The sequence below is a fragment of the Coccomyxa subellipsoidea genome (genome assembly GCF_000258705.1).
Source record: "Coccomyxa subellipsoidea C-169, whole genome shotgun sequence".
Taxonomy (NCBI): domain Eukaryota; kingdom Viridiplantae; phylum Chlorophyta; class Trebouxiophyceae; family Coccomyxaceae; genus Coccomyxa; species Coccomyxa subellipsoidea.
In genome coordinates this window covers 102,488-121,421 of record NW_005178036.1, presented here as the reverse complement: position 1 = coordinate 121,421, position 18,934 = coordinate 102,488, and the positions used below count along the sequence as shown (strand labels likewise).

The 18,934-nt window shown below is 52.6% G+C and overlaps 2 protein-coding genes across 2 annotated transcripts; both read left to right on the top strand.

The window, feature by feature from the left end:
* Positions 1-652: 652 nt before the first annotated feature.
* COCSUDRAFT_65874 (hypothetical protein) lies at positions 653-17,706 on the top strand (the record flags this gene model as incomplete). The annotated part of the gene is made up of 32 exons (XM_005647837.1): positions 653-757; positions 1,023-1,187; positions 1,692-1,942; positions 2,396-2,618; positions 2,901-2,987; positions 3,267-3,365; positions 3,718-3,939; positions 4,269-4,450; positions 4,757-4,910; positions 5,315-5,431; positions 5,920-6,122; positions 6,439-6,677; positions 7,374-7,542; positions 7,946-8,076; positions 8,425-8,562; positions 9,043-9,182; positions 9,552-9,695; positions 10,031-10,277; positions 10,687-10,853; positions 11,125-11,355; positions 12,131-12,205; positions 12,395-12,458; positions 12,720-12,895; positions 13,162-13,412; positions 13,944-14,135; positions 14,462-14,657; positions 14,909-15,082; positions 15,397-15,585; positions 15,878-15,995; positions 16,401-16,535; positions 16,981-17,161; positions 17,535-17,706. 32 exons carry the CDS (start codon positions 653-655, stop codon positions 17,704-17,706), a joined length of 5,337 nt encoding a protein of 1,778 aa, XP_005647894.1.
* A 27-nt stretch (positions 17,707-17,733) lies between these two features.
* On the top strand, positions 17,734-18,915 carry COCSUDRAFT_33051 (hypothetical protein). The gene has a single exon (XM_005647836.1). It carries the CDS (start codon positions 17,740-17,742, stop codon positions 18,085-18,087), a length of 348 nt encoding a protein of 115 aa, XP_005647893.1. The 5' UTR covers positions 17,734-17,739; the 3' UTR covers positions 18,088-18,915.
* The last annotated feature ends 19 nt before the right edge of the window (positions 18,916-18,934 follow it).

Sequence of the window (18,934 nt, the reverse complement as noted above, 5' to 3'; positions counted from 1 at the left end):
GCTTTGAAGTGGTAGATTTGACTTAGATCTGTAGCCGAGAGTGTTCAGTTCATATTTTATTTTACATTTCATCCCAAACAAGTGCTTAAGACCCGTGTTAGAGTGCGTTTTTGGAAGTGCATCTGACAGGTCATGACTACCAGAAAGGTGCTTATGTCTATCAGTATGACTTGCCATTGGTGAAGTCATTGGGCTATCTTATTGTTTGTATGCAGATGCAAGACGGCTTTGCTGAACTGTAGATGTAGGTTGAATCTGGGTCTATCCATGGCTAGTCATGATCATGATATGCAGAAGGGAAGTGTAATCACACCACCGTACGGGTATATACTATGCGGTAGTGCCGGCCCGGTTGCCCTGTAGACGTATATGAGACATAAATGTGAGATACACAATTGCCATATCTGTTCCTTCAACTTGAAAGTCTCTGCAAGTTGAGACAGGTACACTGTCACAGAACATCATTCCAGCCCTTGAAAAGTTGCATAAATTTGGGTGCAATCTTGCATGCTGCAGCATTCCATTACTTCCCTTCCAGATACGTCGCTGCCCTTTTGGCATCCAAGCAGCCAGACTCCAAGTCCGAAGGTGTCACACTTGATTGCCAGGCTTGTTCTGGCGGCTGCGTGCCCATGGTTCTAAGTGGATAGCCATGTCTAGAAAACGCTCGCGGGAGGAGGCGGGCCTCACCGCTGAGGAGGAGGCTCAGCTGCTCCATGCTGGCCCACACACAGAAGGCGGCTTCTTGCAACTGCAGGTGGGGAGGGCTGCAGAATATTTCTTACCTGTATGAGTTTTGTATTTATGTATATCAGGTTATCCAAGTAAAAGGTTGCAATCGCTAACGCACAGATCTCTCTAATATTGCCATCTCCTCACTTTGTTGATCTGGAGCGTGTGGTGAGATTTGTACAGCGCTTACATATTGAATTGGTAATTCCTAGAGGCACTCATGAGCATCTGTCAATCGACGTGAGTAGTAATGGCCGCCTTTGAAGAAAATGCGTTGCTCCATCTGACAGGCCAAGGAGCTTGTGGCAGCGCGTGTGGTGGAATATGCACGGGAGGATGCCCTTGAAACCGTGCTGAGGAGGCTTCAGACCACACTCGCCAAAATTGATCAGCGCACCGTCGCAGAGCCGACCAAGGAAGTGAAACAATATCTAGAGCTTCATGGCATGCCTCAGGTGGGCCTGCCCTGACACAAAGGTGTCACCGCATCCTTATTATCATCCATCATCTGAAACTTAGATACAAGCATACAACAAGCGAAACTGTGTACCTTTTGAGGCGTGCAATGTTCAGACAAAGAGACCCATGTATCCATCTGGCTCCCTCCCAAACAGGACATCCCTGTGCTCGACAGCTCCAGCAGATCGTTGTTTTCTTTCTTAGCATTTGAATATCTCCCTTTTTGACGTCCTGTGGATCATCAGGACACAAATCTTACAAATATATCCCAAGCTGTTAGCCGCCAGCGCGTCACACGCACATGGCTCTTTGCATTCTGCCTCATAGTGATCAGTATCAGGATTGCCAAATGTTTGACGGAATGCAGACACATGAGAAGTTTTTGATATGAAGATGGGCAGTGACAGACTGCCTACAACCAATGAGCCTCGGGTGGCTCCCAACAGGTCTCTGAAATGTTTTATTAAATGGAGTAATAATGTGAAGCTTTTTGCCCGCAGCGGCCGCTGCGATTCCAACCACCAACTTCAGTCGTCCCCATCGGCAGCTGGGCTGCGCGCACAATGGCGCAGCCGAGCGCCACAGTGGATGTTGCCGTGGAGATGCCACGGGCCTGCTTTGACGAGAAGGACCATCTGAACGGCCGCTACTTTGCGCGGCGCGCTCAGTACCTTGGAGAGCTGGCGGCCGCGCTGCGAAAGAAGCCCAGTTTCCGGCAGGTCTCCTGGGAGTTCCTGGGCCACGACGCCAGGTGCGAGGCGGCTTTTTCTTGGACATTACACAATATCAGGAGACTGTGATAAAATGATTTAGAGCTAATGTAGAGTAGCCCGACTGCATGGGGCGAAGGGACCGGACATTGTGGGCATCATCATGAGCTTTGTCAAGTTGAGAGGACAAGTCCGGGGAATGTTGTGATTGCATGTGGCAGGAGTAGAGCGACGTTGTCTTTACTCCACGAAGTTAAATTGCTGTGAGGATAGCGGGTGCTGCCCTTTGCCACATGCTCGCTGCAATTCCTTGTTCTGTGCTGCTGCCAAACATTTGCCATCTTAGCTGTGTGAGCACACCTGAATGGAACGGAAGGTCAGGCTCTTCTTCATGCAGAATTGGATGTAAATGTCATCCGTTCATATGCAAGTGTTCATATCCTACAGCTCAGCAGAGTTCTGTGAGTCTGAGGGGTGATATTTGGTGTGTGCAGGAAGCCAGTGCTTCTAATCAGGCCGCAGCCCAAGGGGCACGACAAACCTCTACATTTTTCCATTCGCTTGATCCCCACCGTTGCCCCCGGGATGTTCACCCTGCAGAAACTGGCGCCCGATCGCAACTGCCTCCGGCCGACAAACGGCGACGCGGCCGCCCCGGATGAGGAACGCGCTAAAGAGCTGCCACCCACGCCGCTGTACAACACCGCTCTGCTGCAGGTTTGTCCCTTCAACTTATTCTGGCCACAATAATGCATGCTTTGATTGGGTGATTGGTAGGACTCACCGAGTCTATCTAGGGGTAGGATATGAGGCAGCTTGACTGCAAGTAAATGTTGCCTCTCTTTATGGCTTGTCCCAAAGGAAATTGGGCTATCTACTGTGAGGCCAGCTGTGCAATGGAACGTGGCTTGTGAGGCAGTGTCGGCTGTAGAGATCTGCCTGGTGCCATATTGTTGCATGGCAGGAACTTGACTAAACAGGTGTAATGTTACATGGCAGGACATGCTAGCGGATGTGCACCAGGCAGCGCTCCAGGAGGCCATCACAGCACTGCCGCAGCTTGCAGACGCCATCATACTCCTGAAGGTACATTTCCACTTGGAGACACAAGCTCTTGTGGCATACTCTGCATATAATTATCATGTGGTTCAGGGGATATTTGAGAAGCAGCTCTCGTCGTGCTGGCAGCTGGCCACCAGAGCCGAGTCTGTTGTGCTGGACATTTCCAGTGACGTCGTCCCCAGGTAGACAGTTTTAGGGGAGAATACATAAAAGGAGAAGGGTTTGTCGATGCTTGAGGTGTGCTAGAGATTATTACCCTGAATCCTATGGAGGACTTTGTTTAAATTTGTTTGGTGCCGGCAGGTGTGGGCAAGGGCGCAGGGACTGGAGCAGGAGCCAGACACCTTCAATGGCTTCCTGCTGTCGATGCTGGCCGCCCAACTGGCCAACAATGGCACCATGGTGCGGTCTTCTCGCATTGCAATAATCTCTATCCAAGCAATCGAAAACAACGCTGGTCTTGCAATCCTCATAGGCAGGCGCTGATGCTGTCAAAAACTTGTATGTATGCTGGCACCATATTCACTGTAGGTGTCTGATAAGGGTGCAATATGTGTGTGCCATCTCAAAGCACACAAGCTGACTGAGGGGTGCAGCCATGAGGGTGTCTTGTAGGCTGACACACAAACACCCGCATGCCGCACATCCTCATGAGGCTTGTGTGCTGGCGTTTGCAGGGAAACTTGAAAATTTAAAAACGTTGTGAATGCCAATTGTGATGTGTAGCGAGACTTGTGTTGTGCTGCCAGCGCAGACGCAGGCAATGAGCCCGCTGCAGGCAGCGCGGGCGGTGATGCAAGCGCTGAGTAACCCGGCCACGTTCTCACGCGGCGTTGCTATGCAGCGCCGGGATTGCGCTGCGGCCGGCCAGCCGCCGGCGGCCGCTGTGTGGAGGGAACAGCACGGGACGGTCTTTGTCGACCCCAGCGGCTTCCTCAATCTGGCTGCCCGTGTGTCGCAGAGCGGCCTTGCACAGGTGAGCGACCACTTTCAGGCAGGTTGGATGTATTTGTTATGACGATTTCCATTTAAAGATTGTTCTTGACAGGTGAATGTGCAGCCTGTCAATGTCAGTTTGGGCTACAACCATCTTGAGCTGAACACCTGTCACGTCTTGCAAGATGTAGTGTCACGTGTGACATGCACCAGGAATGACGTGATGGCAGACCTCACTGGATATGTCTGGTGCTCAGCACAAGATGTGGCTAGTAAGTGCACCTCCCGAGATGCGGTGTGACATCCCCTGTCATCAGACTTGAAATGCCCCTCTTTGCTGATGCATGTGTTGTTTCTGCGCCTGATCAGGCGCAGCAGGCGGCCAAGCGGGCAGTGGCGCTGCTGGATCATCCGACGGACGCGGTGGACGTTTTCGAGGCCGTATTCCTCACCCCTCAGGCAAGAGGCGCGCCCTATGAAGCGTTCTGGCGCGTTTCATCACCCCTGCCGGAGAGCGCAGCATCCCGTGAATATGACAGCCCGCCTTGGAGGTATGCGCAATGGCTTATCTGACTTCTACGACCTCCTTTGTGACTCAATGGGATCACACCGTTGCCCTTGGTATCGCCCTGAGCAGTCAGTGTGCTGCCTGGCAAAGAGAAGAGCAACACTTGCCGCAAGGCTGGTATATTATGCAAGTCATTCTGATGAGAACGATTGCCCCATTCCACATCGTGACATGCTTCTTATGATGGGAGTGGCCCTCGGAAGGTCCATTTCAGCAATCTAAGCAAATACCCTCAGAAATAAAAGCAGAAAACAGTAATGAGATATTGAGTGAATATTTTCCCTCACAGGGAGTTGGAGTCACGAGTGGAGTCGTTAGTCGCTCAAGCACTGGGCGCACGGGCAACTGCGGTGCGCGCATTTCGGCGGCGGCTGCAGGGCGCGCCTTGTCTGGCAGGGGATGTGCCAGCTGGCGACAAGATGGAGATCCTACTGGCTGCTCAGGTACTCCACCGGCGACGCTTAGAATATCGTGCTTTGTCAGGGTAGCAAATTTGTCAGAGCTGATTCATGGCAACTTGTTTGGGCCATCAGCCTCTTTTTGCAGTTGCTATGTTGCCCCTTCGTTTTCTGACACTTAAACGCATGATCCTGGCAGAACTAGGGAGAGGTATTAGCCGGGCAGTACCTGTTCTTTTGCGGAGATCACGTGATTTAGTGCCTGTCAACAATGCTCCTGCTTTTGGCAGGTGTTGGGTGTTCAAAGCACAACATGCATCCTGCATGGGGCCCTCTGGCACCTTGTATCTGGCAGGAAGGGCGTATGATTTTAGTGTGACACCAATGACATGACAATATTTGTCGGCTTTTTTTGCAAAAAAAAAAAATGATTTATGTGTCGAGTGCAGATGGATCCTGCGACTGCCCAGAGGGCACAGGACGTGGGCCCGCCTCTGGACAGCCCCAAAGCAGCCGCCTTCCTGGACTTCTGGGGCGAAGACATCGCTGACAAGACCCGCTTTCAGGTGTGCGGCTGATTGTTTCTTATTTTTTCACCTCACAGAACTGGAGAGGCCTGTCGCTACCAAGGTCTCAAGCTGTGACTGTATAGTATCTGGCCATTCTATGACCTTTTCCCAGGACATGGGAATGGGCACTTTCGCATAGTCTTTGTTTGCACACCAGCCCTGTCGCTAATTTTGCACACTGGCTTTTTGCACGTCTCGTCATATTTTCTCAGGAGTCTTGTCATGGGTGTGCTGTGCCGCTGCCCCTAGGTGTCTCACCTTTGCCTCTGTGACTGACCCCTTTCTTGATCTTATCATTTTTGGGCCAGAACAGTATTACAATTGCCCTTCTTCTGACGGAATGCAGACACACGAGAAGTTTTGTGATGTGAAGATGGGCAGTGACAGACTGCCCGCAAGACCGATGAGCCTCAGGTGGCTCCCAACAGGTATCTAAAACCAAATAATAATAATTTCAATCATCGATTGTTGTTTTCCCCCAACAGGATGGCTACATGGCGTACGCAGTCACCTGGGAGCAGCCAGGGGCGGCGTCTGCGACCAGGCACGCCATCGCAGACAGGGCGGTGGCCCACGCCGTAACCAGGCACCTCGGGCCGGAAGCACAGGTCAGCGGCCACGCAGATCTGCTGGACGAGGCGCTGACGCAGAAGGGCACGCCCCCGGACGCCCTGGCCGGCGCCCACAGGTGCGGGACTTTGCCATCTACGCCGTATTGCACATTGCATGCAAGCTGTAAGATATGGCGTGGCCTCTGCTGTGCACTGTGAGAGGGTGTGCCTTGAGTTTCAAGATATTGCATGCATCTATCCTGCCAGGGGTCTAGGGGTTGGGAAGGCACTGGCCTCATGTTTGCTGCCAGGGCAGAGGCAGTTTTTTCAATGCTACTGAGCTTGAGTCTCATTGTTTTGTATTGACAAAAAAGGAGGAAGAGAAAATGGATGAGGAAGGGAAATTTTTCCCTCACACTCAAACTGGAGTGATGCGAGGTGTGTATGTGGCAGGACGATCACGGCGGCTGCGAGGAACCTGACGACGAAGCTTCGCGCGGCTTCCGCGCTGCCGCTGCGCGTCGTGTCGGTGCAGCCGCTGTCGGCTGCGCTGCGCGACACTGCGGCGTTCCCCCCGCTGGTCCACCCGCTCGCCACAGCAAAGCTCAGCAGTGGCGCCGACCGGGGGGACCTCGGCCGTGTCCCCCGCTGCCTGGAACCCCTGGAGCTGCTCGTGCAGCTGGAGGGCTCAGGTAGGATTTGCTTACTTCCCCTGACCGCTGTATATAAATATACATCGAGAGGAAATCCTGGATGAAAAGAAGGTGTACATTGGTTTTAGATTGTTAGATGGACTGCCCCAATATTGCCAACATTTTAGAACCCAAAATCGTGTCGGGCATTTGGGCGTGTGATCTTCAGCTGCAGTGTCAAAACATGTGAGCCTGCATAGTGCCATCCCAGGCGAGTGTAAGATTAGGTAGTAGAATTTGAGTACTAGGGCGCGGGGAGTGATGAGAGAAATGCCTGTTTGAGCGCGTCGCAATGGATCAAACCGCGGCGCGCGCTGAAACTAAGTTCCATTTGAACGCTTGGCTTCTGACCCCAGCGCCCCAGTCTGCTATTTTATATTATGCTCTGCCTTGCCTCATACTCTATTCCTGGCTATCATACTCTATACCAATCCAGTGCATGCTAGTCTAGACTCTTGTGATGTCCTGGCTGACAACAAACTTTACCCTATCAGGGAGGCATGTTGTGCGGGATACCATTCACAGTCTGACTCTCACCCTGCAGTCTGCGACAATGGGATTTTCCGCCTTCTTTACTGGATATGTGCTCAGTAAGGTCCCCAACAATTGTTCAGCAATATAAAGACAATTCGTTGAATTGATAATGGATGATATATATATGAAAGATCCGGCATGACAGTTTGTGGTTGTGAGCAGGGCGGTGGCCTGACCATCCAGAGGCGTTCCTGAAGGCCAAGGCGGCCATGGGGTGCCAGCTGGCGGATGAGCTGGCGTCCGGCTTTGGCATGCGCGCGTCGGCATCCCAGCACTGCGTGGACGTCTTTGCTGAGGGCTACGCCTTCCGCCTGTACCTCTCCAGCGACAGGTGGGCTTGCGCTCTGCTGTGCATGCAGGGATGATATGACTTCTGAGAAGCAGCGGCTGCAGGTCTTGCAAGCATGCCTTGTTTTCCCCCAAGGTGGGGGGCACTGTGCGCTGCTTCAAATGCAGGAAGGAAGGGTAGCATGCAGTTGCTCTTCTCAGAAAGCCGAAGCTCTACTTGCCGATTCGGATAGCAGTGAGTATGAATATTATTTTCCCCGAAGGTGTTGGCAGGGGCCTGTCAATAAAATTGCAGCTGTATTGAGGGAATATGTCTGCTGGACACGGCCCGTGAAAAAATAACAGCTGTCAATTGGTAATCCCTTACACACTTCTCTATTGATAAGTTGGGTGCTGAAGGGGATCTTTGTGACTGAGAGAGGCGCTGCTGTCTGTCTGGCTTGCAGGGACCAGGCGATGGCAGCCAAGCTGGGCAGCCGGGAGGATGCGTTCCCGGACGGGCCGGCCGCTCAACTGGCGGCTGCCGCCAGTCACACAACTTTGCAGCGGCGAGCGGCGCACCACGGGCTCATGTCAGGTCTGTTCAATTATCGTGCTTTAGGGATTTGAAAAATTCCAGGGAGCATGCAAGACTCAGGGCAACGCGAGCGCTAGGACAGGACGAATGGCTGGATTTGCCAATCACGTGAAGTTCTCTTGGAGATTTGGAAAATTTCATCGGCGGTGGCTGATTAGTGTTTCGCAGACCCTTATGTATCCTGTTTCAACCATCCTCATCGGCTGAAGGCCTTGTTTTGGTGTGTCCTGTTCAATGCCTGAAAGTCCCTTCCCTTCTAAGCAGTGTCAAAAGGAATTGGGCATATCCTCTCTCATTGTCCATTGTCAGACTGGATGTTGAATGTGACTGGTAATTCTGTGTGTGCAGCGCTGGCCGGGTCTGCACCAGCGTTACCTGCAGTCGCCCGCCTGGCGCAGCGTTGGCTGGGCGCGCAGATGCTTAGTAACCACTTCTGCCCGGAAGCCGGCGAGCTGCTCACCGCGGCTGCCTTCTCCCCAGATCGCGGTCTCCCAGTGCCAGGCAAGCCGCTTAGACCGCTTGCTGATTGCCTCCCTGCAATGGTGGCACTTCAATGCATGGCATGTTGAGGTTTCTTTTGGATGTGAGCGAAATTGCATGACCCTTGAGACGGGTCTTAATGTTACCATGTGAAAGCAACCATAGGCAGATGAAAGGTTGCTTGTCTGGTCACATTGTCACTGCGGTCTAAGCAAGGAATGTTATATTATGGAAAGGTATGATTGAGGAGTCCTGTGCACGCGCTGTCTATGGAACTGAAGGGTGCTGTCGGCAATGATGACAAAGTTATCCGCGCTACTGAGATTTCCAGTGACGACAAGGATAAAAATGGTTGAATTTCTTGACCTGAGCCACCCGCACCCCTACCAGAGTTAGACTCAAAATGAAATCCTGGCCAGGCCAACATGAATGCATGCCAAAAAGATTGTCGCGCCTAATTAGTATCCCTCTGTGTTGCCTGATCAGGCACGCGTCTGGGCGGCTTCATGCGGTTTCTGCACCTGGTTGCCTCTTTGGGCGAGCGGGGGGCGCGCGCCGTTGTAGTAGATCCTGACAGCAGCATGAAAGAGGCCGACCGCGCAGCTGCACTGACATCTCTTTCAAAGGTACGAACATGGAATTGCTTTCTAGAGCACAGATGGTAATGTGTGACAAGTGTAAGGCCTCTCTGGTCTTGCGTGAAGTATGTGCACATTGGCCGCTCCTATGCCTGGCTGCGTCTGGACGTCTCTTGATGCAGTCATTGGACGGGCCCTTCTTTGGAACAGAGAGTTTGTGCTCTCACTGAGAAAATAGAGATGCCTTCGAAGGACCCAATAATCCATGCCGTGCATCAAGAGAAATCTAGAACGCTGTCTTCCATGTGCTGAGCGCTCCTTACGTTTACTTGTATAATGCGCAGCCCATGAGCAGCTCTCAGGATCTAGTGTAGCTGCTGACTGGGCCGGTGACTAAAGGCTGACTCATCTGCACAGGCTGCTCGCGAGGGAACGGCGCCGTCCCTGGCACTGGTGACCCCCTATGACCCGCTCTCTGAGGCGTGGACCCGACAGCGGCCGAGCGCCGCAATTGTGCGGAGGGCCGCTGCTCTGGCGGGCCGGTCACTCACCGTACTCCAGGTAATATTGATGTTTTTGCTGTATTTATACAGGTATAAGCGTGCAGCATGCATCATGTATCATATATTTCTGGTCTGCAAGCCTTAGGATGGGTTGGATGCGTGAAGCTGCACTGAAGGTGGCCGATAGTTTGGCAGGCAACGTTGTGTTCCAGTCTGGAGCGTGTATAATGTTATGCCCTGGACACGCGGCGGCCAAAGCCCCTTCTGTAATGTAGATAAAGTTCTGGTGAAGGTGGTACTTGTAACTGAGGTGATGTTGCCCTAATGCTGCAAAGCGTATAGGACACGTTTCATTGAAAATATTCCAAATGTTCTTTGTGTGGCTGTGCGCAGGAGCACATAGAGCTCGGGCGTCACACATCCGCGGCTGTGCGCGCGGCCGTCTTCGGCCCGGCCATCGCGGATTTTGATGCGTTACTAATGCTTCGGCGCGACGCGCTTCCCTCGGCCGACAGGGCGGCCCAGGGAGCGAAGGCGCTGGCAGATGCCGCGCGGAAAAGGGGCTTTGCGCCGATGGAAGGGTCGCGCAGCGAACAGCCGGACGCGCGCGCCCGCGCTGTGCTGCGTGCTGTGCCGGAAGGTGAGTCACCGCTCGTGTGTGAATTTCGAGCTCACACGCTGTATAAGTCTGTATTCTTCTGGTGTTGCAGAGCCACTTTCAAGACTTTGCTTTTAGCTGCACGTCAGCGTGGGTGATTGCAGTGTCTGGGACACCATTTTTTTGATGGTTCACCTCATGTACAACCCTCAATGTACCCACGCCAAGACCTATGCAATATCAAGTTATGAGAATAGCGTCATCCTGCATGCTGTTGCAGCATTCTTGACACTGCATGCAGTTGCTGCTAGCCTCAAATGCGGAGCTGTCCAAAACGTAGAGCAGTCTGCTGGAGCTTTGGAGAGTTCAAGTGCTAGAGAGACTTTGCTTGGGGTGACATTTTGTTGCAGGCTCTTGATTGCTGACTTCTGCTGGTTGTGGCTGTCAACAGAGGTGTTGAGGAAGCGGGGCCCGGAGAGGGTGGCAAAGGATTTGCTGGTGGGCTTCGATCCAGTCAGCATCTACCTGGCCGGCCTGCAGCGGCGGTTCGACGGCGTTGCCACCTTCTGCGCAGATATTCTGGGCGGCCCACTCGTTGGGGTCAAGTGGAGCGCTCAGGTGGGGTGACTCGACTTTTATAATGCTGTCTTTGGCGGGGAATTTTATTGCATGAATGCCAGCTAAAAGAAAAGGATCTGTCGCATGTGAGCCCGTCTCGTGCTTCCCAGGAAGAGACGGTATCTGCATTGAGATGAGGCACTGATATTTGAGGGTTCCTAGCATGTCTTGGGATGTGGAAATTCCAGATTGCAATGGCTCAGGATTCACTGCAAGCATGCAAACCTGCCAGGCTGGGAGGCTGACCTGCATGCATGCACTGCTCCTGCAGGTGTCGGCACCTCATCAGTTGGTGGTCCAGATCAGCCACGCAGTGCGGCCGACTTCTGCAGTCTCCACAGCAGCAGAGCCTTCCGCCAAGAAGGCCAAGAAATCTGAGCGCAACGGCTCTGCGGTCAGTAATGGAATAGAGGCCGCAGCAGCAGTCGTGAGTGCTGTGGAGCTCGACAGATCGGCAGCTCTGGAGGACATGCGAGCGATGGGGGCTGGTTTGGTGGAAGAGGTCTGGCAGAAGAGACTAGGCTCTTAAGCTGAAATTTTGAATTTGATGTACGATAGCAACAGTGTATGTGTTTTTTGGTGTTGGTGTGGCGACATTGGGAGGTTACATCAGTGAATGAGAAGGAGAGTGCTGGACTGTCATAGTAGGACCCAAACGCATGCATTTATAGAGATGCCTCGAGGCTCAACGCACAGTATAAAACTTGATACTACCTCGAAAATGGAAGCTTGAGCTAAATTTAGGGTTGCGATTGCAACCAGCACTGGCCTTGGAACGGTAAGTAGCACAAAATGTATACGTAGCAGAGATGTGAAAGCAAGCGTCTCTGGAATTGTAATGCAGGATCTTCAGGGCAAATCAGTCGAACAATTTACATCGCTTCTGGAAATTCATGTTTATTAAATCAGCCATCTCAGAGCTTATCCACTGCATGTGTGCGATTTTTCAGATCAACGCCCAGCATGACGTTGAAATTCTCTTAAACACTTTTGTAACACCAACAGATCGTATCGCTGAATTAAACGAAGCAAATCTCTCGGCAGAGGGGATCAGGAAGGGAGTGGAAGCTGGGAGGGAACTCCGCAAGCGCGTTGCCTGCTTCATGCCCCGTCAGAGAATATCTGACCAACTGTCGTAGTTTTGCAGGGCCACCAGAAGCTGCGTAAAGGTCGGACGATTTTCAACCTGTTACACACTGGACTCTGACATAGGCAATTATAGGTCTGAAGCGAAAGGTCGCCGGGCGCGGGTTGGCAAGTTTAGTACATTGTTTCAGGGGCCTAGGGGATTTGGGAAGTTGGAATTCAGGCAGCGCCTGGGCGTCCGTGCCGACGCGGCATTCGGGGCAAAGGTCTTTCTAGACATCCATAGGGTGGTTTGACGGGCCCGGGCTACACAGACAGCGTCATTCGTACAGGGATTTGGAAGATGGCTCCACCCATAGCTTCGTCTGCCCAGGAAATATATCTTTGACTCCAAAGCATGCTCGCACGCTTCTTCCGAGATTCAGATTTTGTTTTCGCTCGAGTAAATGGCGCAGCCGGCAGTGGAGCAATGGAGCCCTGTGGCCTTCAGCAAGCACCGTACAGTTGGCATCCCTCCAGGTATCGTAGGGCGTCATGCTACCTTGCCAAAAGTAGTCGATTAGACTCATGTTTTTGGTTGTCTACATGCAACGCATACTTATCCTCTCCGGCTGAACAAAATAAAAGTTGGTCTTGGTGAAATGTTCTGGGGTCTTCCATGACTTATTGAGTTGGTGGATGGGTCTTTGCAGCCATGAAAACCTGTACAGGGCTACATGTCTGTTAAGAATAGATTTGTCGCTTCTTTCAACCGTTCTTAGAGATACGTTTGCTGTGCAGGTCTTCGGACCAGGAGTGCATCGGTTGCCAAGCGTGGTCCCCTCAGCGGCGAGATTAATGTGCTCGTCGAGACGTCAGACCCGCCTGACAGGCTGCATGTCTTGACTGAGGAGGCCCTGAACGATGTGACCCTCAAGCTCAAGCTGAAGGGATGGTTCACCACCAACCAGACGCTGGTGAGTATCCCTCCCCTGATGTGAGAAGCTGCATCAGCGCTATATTTTGTCATGTTTCGCCGTTTCCTTCCAGCTTGCAAGATTCGTTGAAATTCTGCACCCTGCGATTCTGTCTATTCTGTGCCATATGCATCCTGACCACTAAGACGCACTCATAAAACCTGCTAAGTTGGTTGGGAGGCCCTCGCAAACGCATTTGCACATTATTTTAAGTACTTCACTCAAGGAAGACAGCTAGTGTGAGCCAAGTCACTGGGCACTTTTAGGTGCTGGGGGAGAGGGAGCTGCTGAGGCAGGAAGTGCAGGACGAGCTGGCAAACGCGGCAGATGCAGAGTTGGGCCCAAAATTTTTGCACATCGTGGTCAAGCTGGCGGACATCGAGAGTGTCTACTTCAACACCGCCTCCGGCCGCAAGCTGCAATTTGACCAGGAGACCGACCAGCGGCCCCGCAGCGCGCTGACTGCCGCCCTGGCCACCAGCCCGCGCAGGGAGGACGCCCCTGTAGACAGCACTAGGTGCGCATGTGCCGTCATGTGCTGCACCCCTGTCATGCATGCCAGAAGCATCAAGACTTCCCAGTCAGTAGTAGTGCTTGACATTGCATGCGGTGATTTGGGGCATCTTGGCACCTCACACTCGTTGGAGACACGACAAGCGGGCCGAATACTCCTGCACTGCAATGGATCGTTCTCGTGTGCTCTGTCATGCATGCATGTGCCTGCTCCCTCACTGCAAGTCCGCCCCGGCGCCGCATGTGTACATCCCTTTCCATCTCCCAGCCTCGCATGAACAATACTAGACGTCCTTGATATAAAGTACACTGCTTACATGCACTTGTTGTGTGCCCTAACTGGCCGGGGGACGGTATGAATGCTGAGCACTGTGCCCACGCTTGATTGGGTCTTGCTTGGATCTGGCGACTCAGATAGGGGGTAGGATTGTGGCAGCCTCTATGTGCAGCTTGTCTGCAGGACATACCTTGCCTTTTGGCAGGAAAAGCGTGTAATATAATACAGTAATCCTTACATGCTGATTTTGTGGTGCAGCCTGGTGGTGCGGGGCCTGGTGCTGGGAAAGGGAGAGCAGCTGAGCAAGGAGCTGGCGCGCAAGGGGCCGCTGGATGACAACGCCGTCGTGCACCTGGTCGTGCGCCGCACCGCCAAAGTCAGCTGGTCCGCGCACGGCAACGAGTTTGAGCTCTCCATCTCCGCCTCCGACTCTGCCGAGACCGTCAAGCGGTGAGTGCCTCAGTGCTGTTTGCAAGGATTTTATTTTGGGGCAAATTTTCCATTAGTGTTGGAACACCTCCTCATTCATTGTTGCCATACCCAGGTTGTGCAAGTCCCTGCCAGCATACTGCGTTTCATGTGACTGGAGAGGGCTGGCAGAAATTCACCGCCATGGTATGGCTGCAATGGGTGGATTGTCAATTGCATCCACATTGTACTGAGTGTCCCTTTGTCATATAGGTGACCGGACAGGCATGCATGCCCTGCACGTAAATATTTTTTTGCGAGCATCAAATTACAGCTCACCCCTGACGGTGTCCGATGCGATGATGCAGGCGCGCAGAGGCGGTGAGCGGGCTGGTGTTTGACTCTCATCAGCTGGTGCACAATGGCGAGGTTCTCAGCGGCAAGTCTCTGGCAGAGTACGGCGTGCAAAAGGGCAGCGTGTTGGAGCTGGTCCCCTACGAGCCTTTCGTGCACGAGCCCATGCCTGAGGGCTCTCCCCTGCTGTCCTCCCCCGCCCATGAGCTGGTGAGCCGCACGTACCTTGCTGACCAGTCATTATTCATCTTTTGAACGGAAATTCGTTTTGTGCATCTTTCCCCCTCCAGAGATACTTGCAATGACGTCCTCTGGATTCGTCCTGGGCATGCACGTATACCATGCCCACTGTGTTCACCATACTTGCATCCTGTAAGCTGCAGGGATAAATCTAAACTAGTATATCAGCACCTAACAAAACTCAGTGATGCTGATCTGCATGTGCTGTGTTTTGTGCGCAGTTTGACGGCTTCCAGGCGGCAAGGGCTGGCCTGAAGAACGGCCACGCGCCAAAACTGGCCACCTCCGGCACTGGGGGGTCCTACTTCATTGCCGGCGCTGACGGCAAGCCGGTTGCCGTGTTCAAACCCCTGGATGAAGAGCCGCTGGCGATCAACAATCCCAAGATGCACAAGGTGTGACTCATTACCCTGTATAGCCTTCTTATACAGCATTATTAAATCTTAATCTACTCCAATGGATCTAATGCACAGGGTGTTGCAATGCGCTATGATATGCAGAACATATGAGGAGCCTATTTTGGAGCTTGTCTGGAACGCCACATTTCCACGCTGTTCCCAGCAAGCTCCGAACAAGGCCACTGATGTTTTGCATGCTTGACAATGCCCCCTCTCAAGTGCAAGCAAAGCGCTCTGAGAAGGAGTCTTTGCTCTAATGAGTGTGCACTGAAAGAGTTGCTGAGACTTGCACTCGCTGATGTGCGCTGCAGGGTGACTCATCGGGCTCCAGCGATCACGGGCTGCGCCGGGGCATCCGCCCTGGAGAGGGCGCCATGCGCGAGGTGGCCGCATTCCTATTGGACCATGACCACTTTGCGGGCGTGCCGCCGACCGCGCTAGTCAGCTGCCACGCCGGCAGCGAAGACGCCTCTCAGGGCGCCAAAGTTGGCAGCCTGCAGGTGTGCGACCTGAACTTTTTACTGGCACATTATTTTTGTTGCTATAATCCTTTGATGTGCATTTAAGCTCGCCATGACACTGCATCATTGCTCACCTGACCTTCGTTTTCTGCGAGAAATTTGCTGGAAACCTTACAGCCTGCTTGTCTGCTTCTCTTCAACATGCAAGCAAGCAGCTGGAGTTGCATCAGCAATCATCCGGTGCCGTTCTTTTGTGTGCAAAGGTTGTGCCCTTGACAGCACCAATACTTGCCTTCTGTTACTTATTGGATGGCCTGAGTTGTTGCCTCAGGCGTACGTGGAGGCGGAGGGAGATTGTGAGGAGCGCGGCATCAGCGCGTTCCCGGCGCATGAGGTGCACAAGATTGCGCTGCTCGACATGCGCCTGGGCAACTGCGACCGCAACGGAGGTGCTTTTCGGCACCAGCCTCTTCCAAACGCTCTGTTGTCCCACAATGCATGTGAATTTTGCAGACGTCCGTGCCCTTTGAACTCTTGTACCAGGGTGCCTTGCTGCACTGCTTCCGCATGCGCTGCCGATGGCTGCTCGCAGAATCAGAGTGCAAGTGTGCATGGCTCAGCAGCACGACCGGATGCAGCGTGCTGTACATGTATATTGATTTTATGCAAGGAGAGTGTCGTGCAATCGGTCAGGACTGTTGATGATCAGACACCGGCAGTGTCACCATGCACCACATAATCTAGGCCTGTACAAAATGCCTGCTTTCTGACTGTCTTTTTGACAGTGCGAAGCAGGCTCTCGGTATTGAATTGTCATGTCACGTGTGCTGATGAGGGGTGTGGTGCTGCGGCAGGCAACATTTTGGTGAGGAAGGGGGCGGAGGGAGACAGGCAGCTGGTGCCCATTGACCACGGCTACATTCTGCCCGACTCTTTCCAGGACATCTCCTTTGAATGGCTCTACTGGCCCCAGGCCCGCTCCCCCTTTGGTGCGCACCCTCGTGACCACCACTTCCTTGCATTGCTCAGTGCTACTGGCTGCAGCTTTACTTCTGACAGTTTGCGATCAGGGGGATCATCATGCAAACGCTTATGTGCCTCCTGCTGACCTTTTTAGTGTCTGACATGTCCTGCACATATAATAGGCTCAGCAAGCCATTGTACTTGCTGATCCTGATCTGAAGTTGAGACATGTCCGACATATACTTGCGCTAGCCTCCTGACTTGTTAGGACTCTGGGATCTCCACGTACAGATGTTTTATAAATTCCCCTCAAAGCTTATGCCTGGCGTTTCTTGCCTCGCTGCTGGGGTACAGCAAATCACTCGACTCTTTGAACCTCTACCAAAGGCGTTGAATGTCAGACAAGATGTTGTGCTTACTTTACCATCATGATCTATAATGCTCACAATAATATCTTCTCCCTCTTTGTAGACGAGCGCTCGCTGGCGTACATAGAGGCTCTGGACGCGGAGCGGGATCTGGCGATCCTGGCGCAGCACGGGTTGGGCATCCGCCCTGAGTGTGCGCGCATTCTGCGCGTCCTCACCGCGCTGCTGAAGAAGGCTGCTCCTCGCGGCCTGTCTCCCTTTGACATCGGCTCCATCATGTGCAGGTGAACAGTAGGTCTGCATGGTGTTGCATGCTTCATGTTTGCAGATGCTGCATGCTTACGCAATTTTGCGGCATGATATTAACTGATGGGCAAGCTCCAATGGGTTCAGAATGGGACCAACCAAGGCTGCAAGCATGATGTTGAATTGTGTCCCTCGCTCAGTGCTGCTCGGGCTTGTTCTTTATTCTTTCTTTGACGGCCACTGGCTGCCTTGCGCACTGCTAAAGTCCTGCCTTTCATCCATACGCTTGATGGCAGGGAAAATAATGAATACGCTTCATGGGAGTGCTGGACTTTGCCCTCGCTCAGCAGATTTCGGCACGCTGGGTTGGATTCCATTGATTGGCTTTTGATCACGCTGACTGTGCTGCAGGGAGGGCATGGGAAAATCTCCCCTCGAGAAGCTGCACTCGCGCGCCACTGCGCAGGCAGCTGCAGCCGGGTCCATGGTCTCCGCAGAACCGCTGTACCTCCGCTGCATGCACCGCCTCATGGACGAGTTCCTGGAGGAGAGTGTCTTGGACCAGCTCCCCATCGGTGCTTGAAGTCAAGCGCTTCGCTTGCTTTGCATAGAGAAAATGAGCACGTCTGAATTCTCTCCACCTTCTGGCAGCTTCAAGGGATGGTCGGTCTGCTTTTGGCATCCACCCCGGGAGGGCCGTCGTAAGGTGATCAGCTCAGAATCTCAAGATCAGGTCAGTGGGCAGGTTGTGATTGCTGTGAGGCGCGTCATGCCTCTCAAGTGCACAAGGCTTCAGGTCTCCCCAGAAGCGTCTGCTCAAGCCACAGTGAATTTTTACAGTATTGGGTGGTTCCTGAGTCTTCCCTCCTGCACCTGGGGTTCTGGAGAGTGGATTTTTGCATTATTGCCTGCCTGTGGCTGCAGCACTTTTGCAATGTGCTTCTTTTCTGAGGGGCATTATTGAGTGGTTTATAGCTGCAGCAGCAAGAGCAGCGCAGGGTGAAGCAAGTGATGAAGAGGACTGCATTGGAAATGCATGCATGCAAACAGCATTATGTGATAATGGTGTGCATTGAGTGTACACAGACTAACATAATTGTTATGAGAGTGTGAGGCGTCTGAAATATACCAATGAGTGTGCGAGTCAAGCAGGGGCGGGCTTGTGACCTTGCAGAAGGCTTGTTCCTCAACCTATCCATCCGGATTATTGTCTGCTGTGCACTGTGGCCAGCAGCGGTTTGGGTGCAGCTGTTTTTTTGTTGTGTGTGAGGGGCCCAGGACTGTCCCTGTGTCCTGTGGGCAATGTATCAGAAGTTGGACATATGTCAGGAGTATGAAAAGGAGTAGGGTGGTTTTACTGAAGCTTACTCAATGACGCAAAATAGTACGTCATGGCATTCATCTTGTTCCAATGCAGCATTGGCGCAGTGTAGAAATTTCAAAGCAGTGGCTCTGATTCTGCGTCAAGCCTGCTGCACCTCAAAGGTCTTGTCTGGGGTTTGGATTGGACCTTTTTGGAGCTGTGTCAATCAAATTTCTTGCATTGTGGGTTCTGCATGCATGCATGTCTTTTGTCTGGATGGACGGTATGCAAACTGGATCTCTGCCTTGCATTTGTCGTCATTAAGGCAGCAGTGTCTGCCAGGATATATTACTGTTGCCCATCTAGGTGTTTTGTGCATGCAAGACCAACATAATATATGGAGGTGGTCTCACTCAGCCAGTACTGTCCAATGGCGAGAACTGAATAAGAATGTAAGAAGTTGTTGACATGAACATGTCAGAATGTTTCAAAGTTTGGGGCTTGCGAG

What these genes read in the sequence shown, in the direction of transcription:
- COCSUDRAFT_33051 (XM_005647836.1), top strand. Translation starts at nt 17,740, where the DNA reads ATGAGCACGTCTGAATTCTCTCCACCTTCTGGCAGCTTCAAGGGATGG.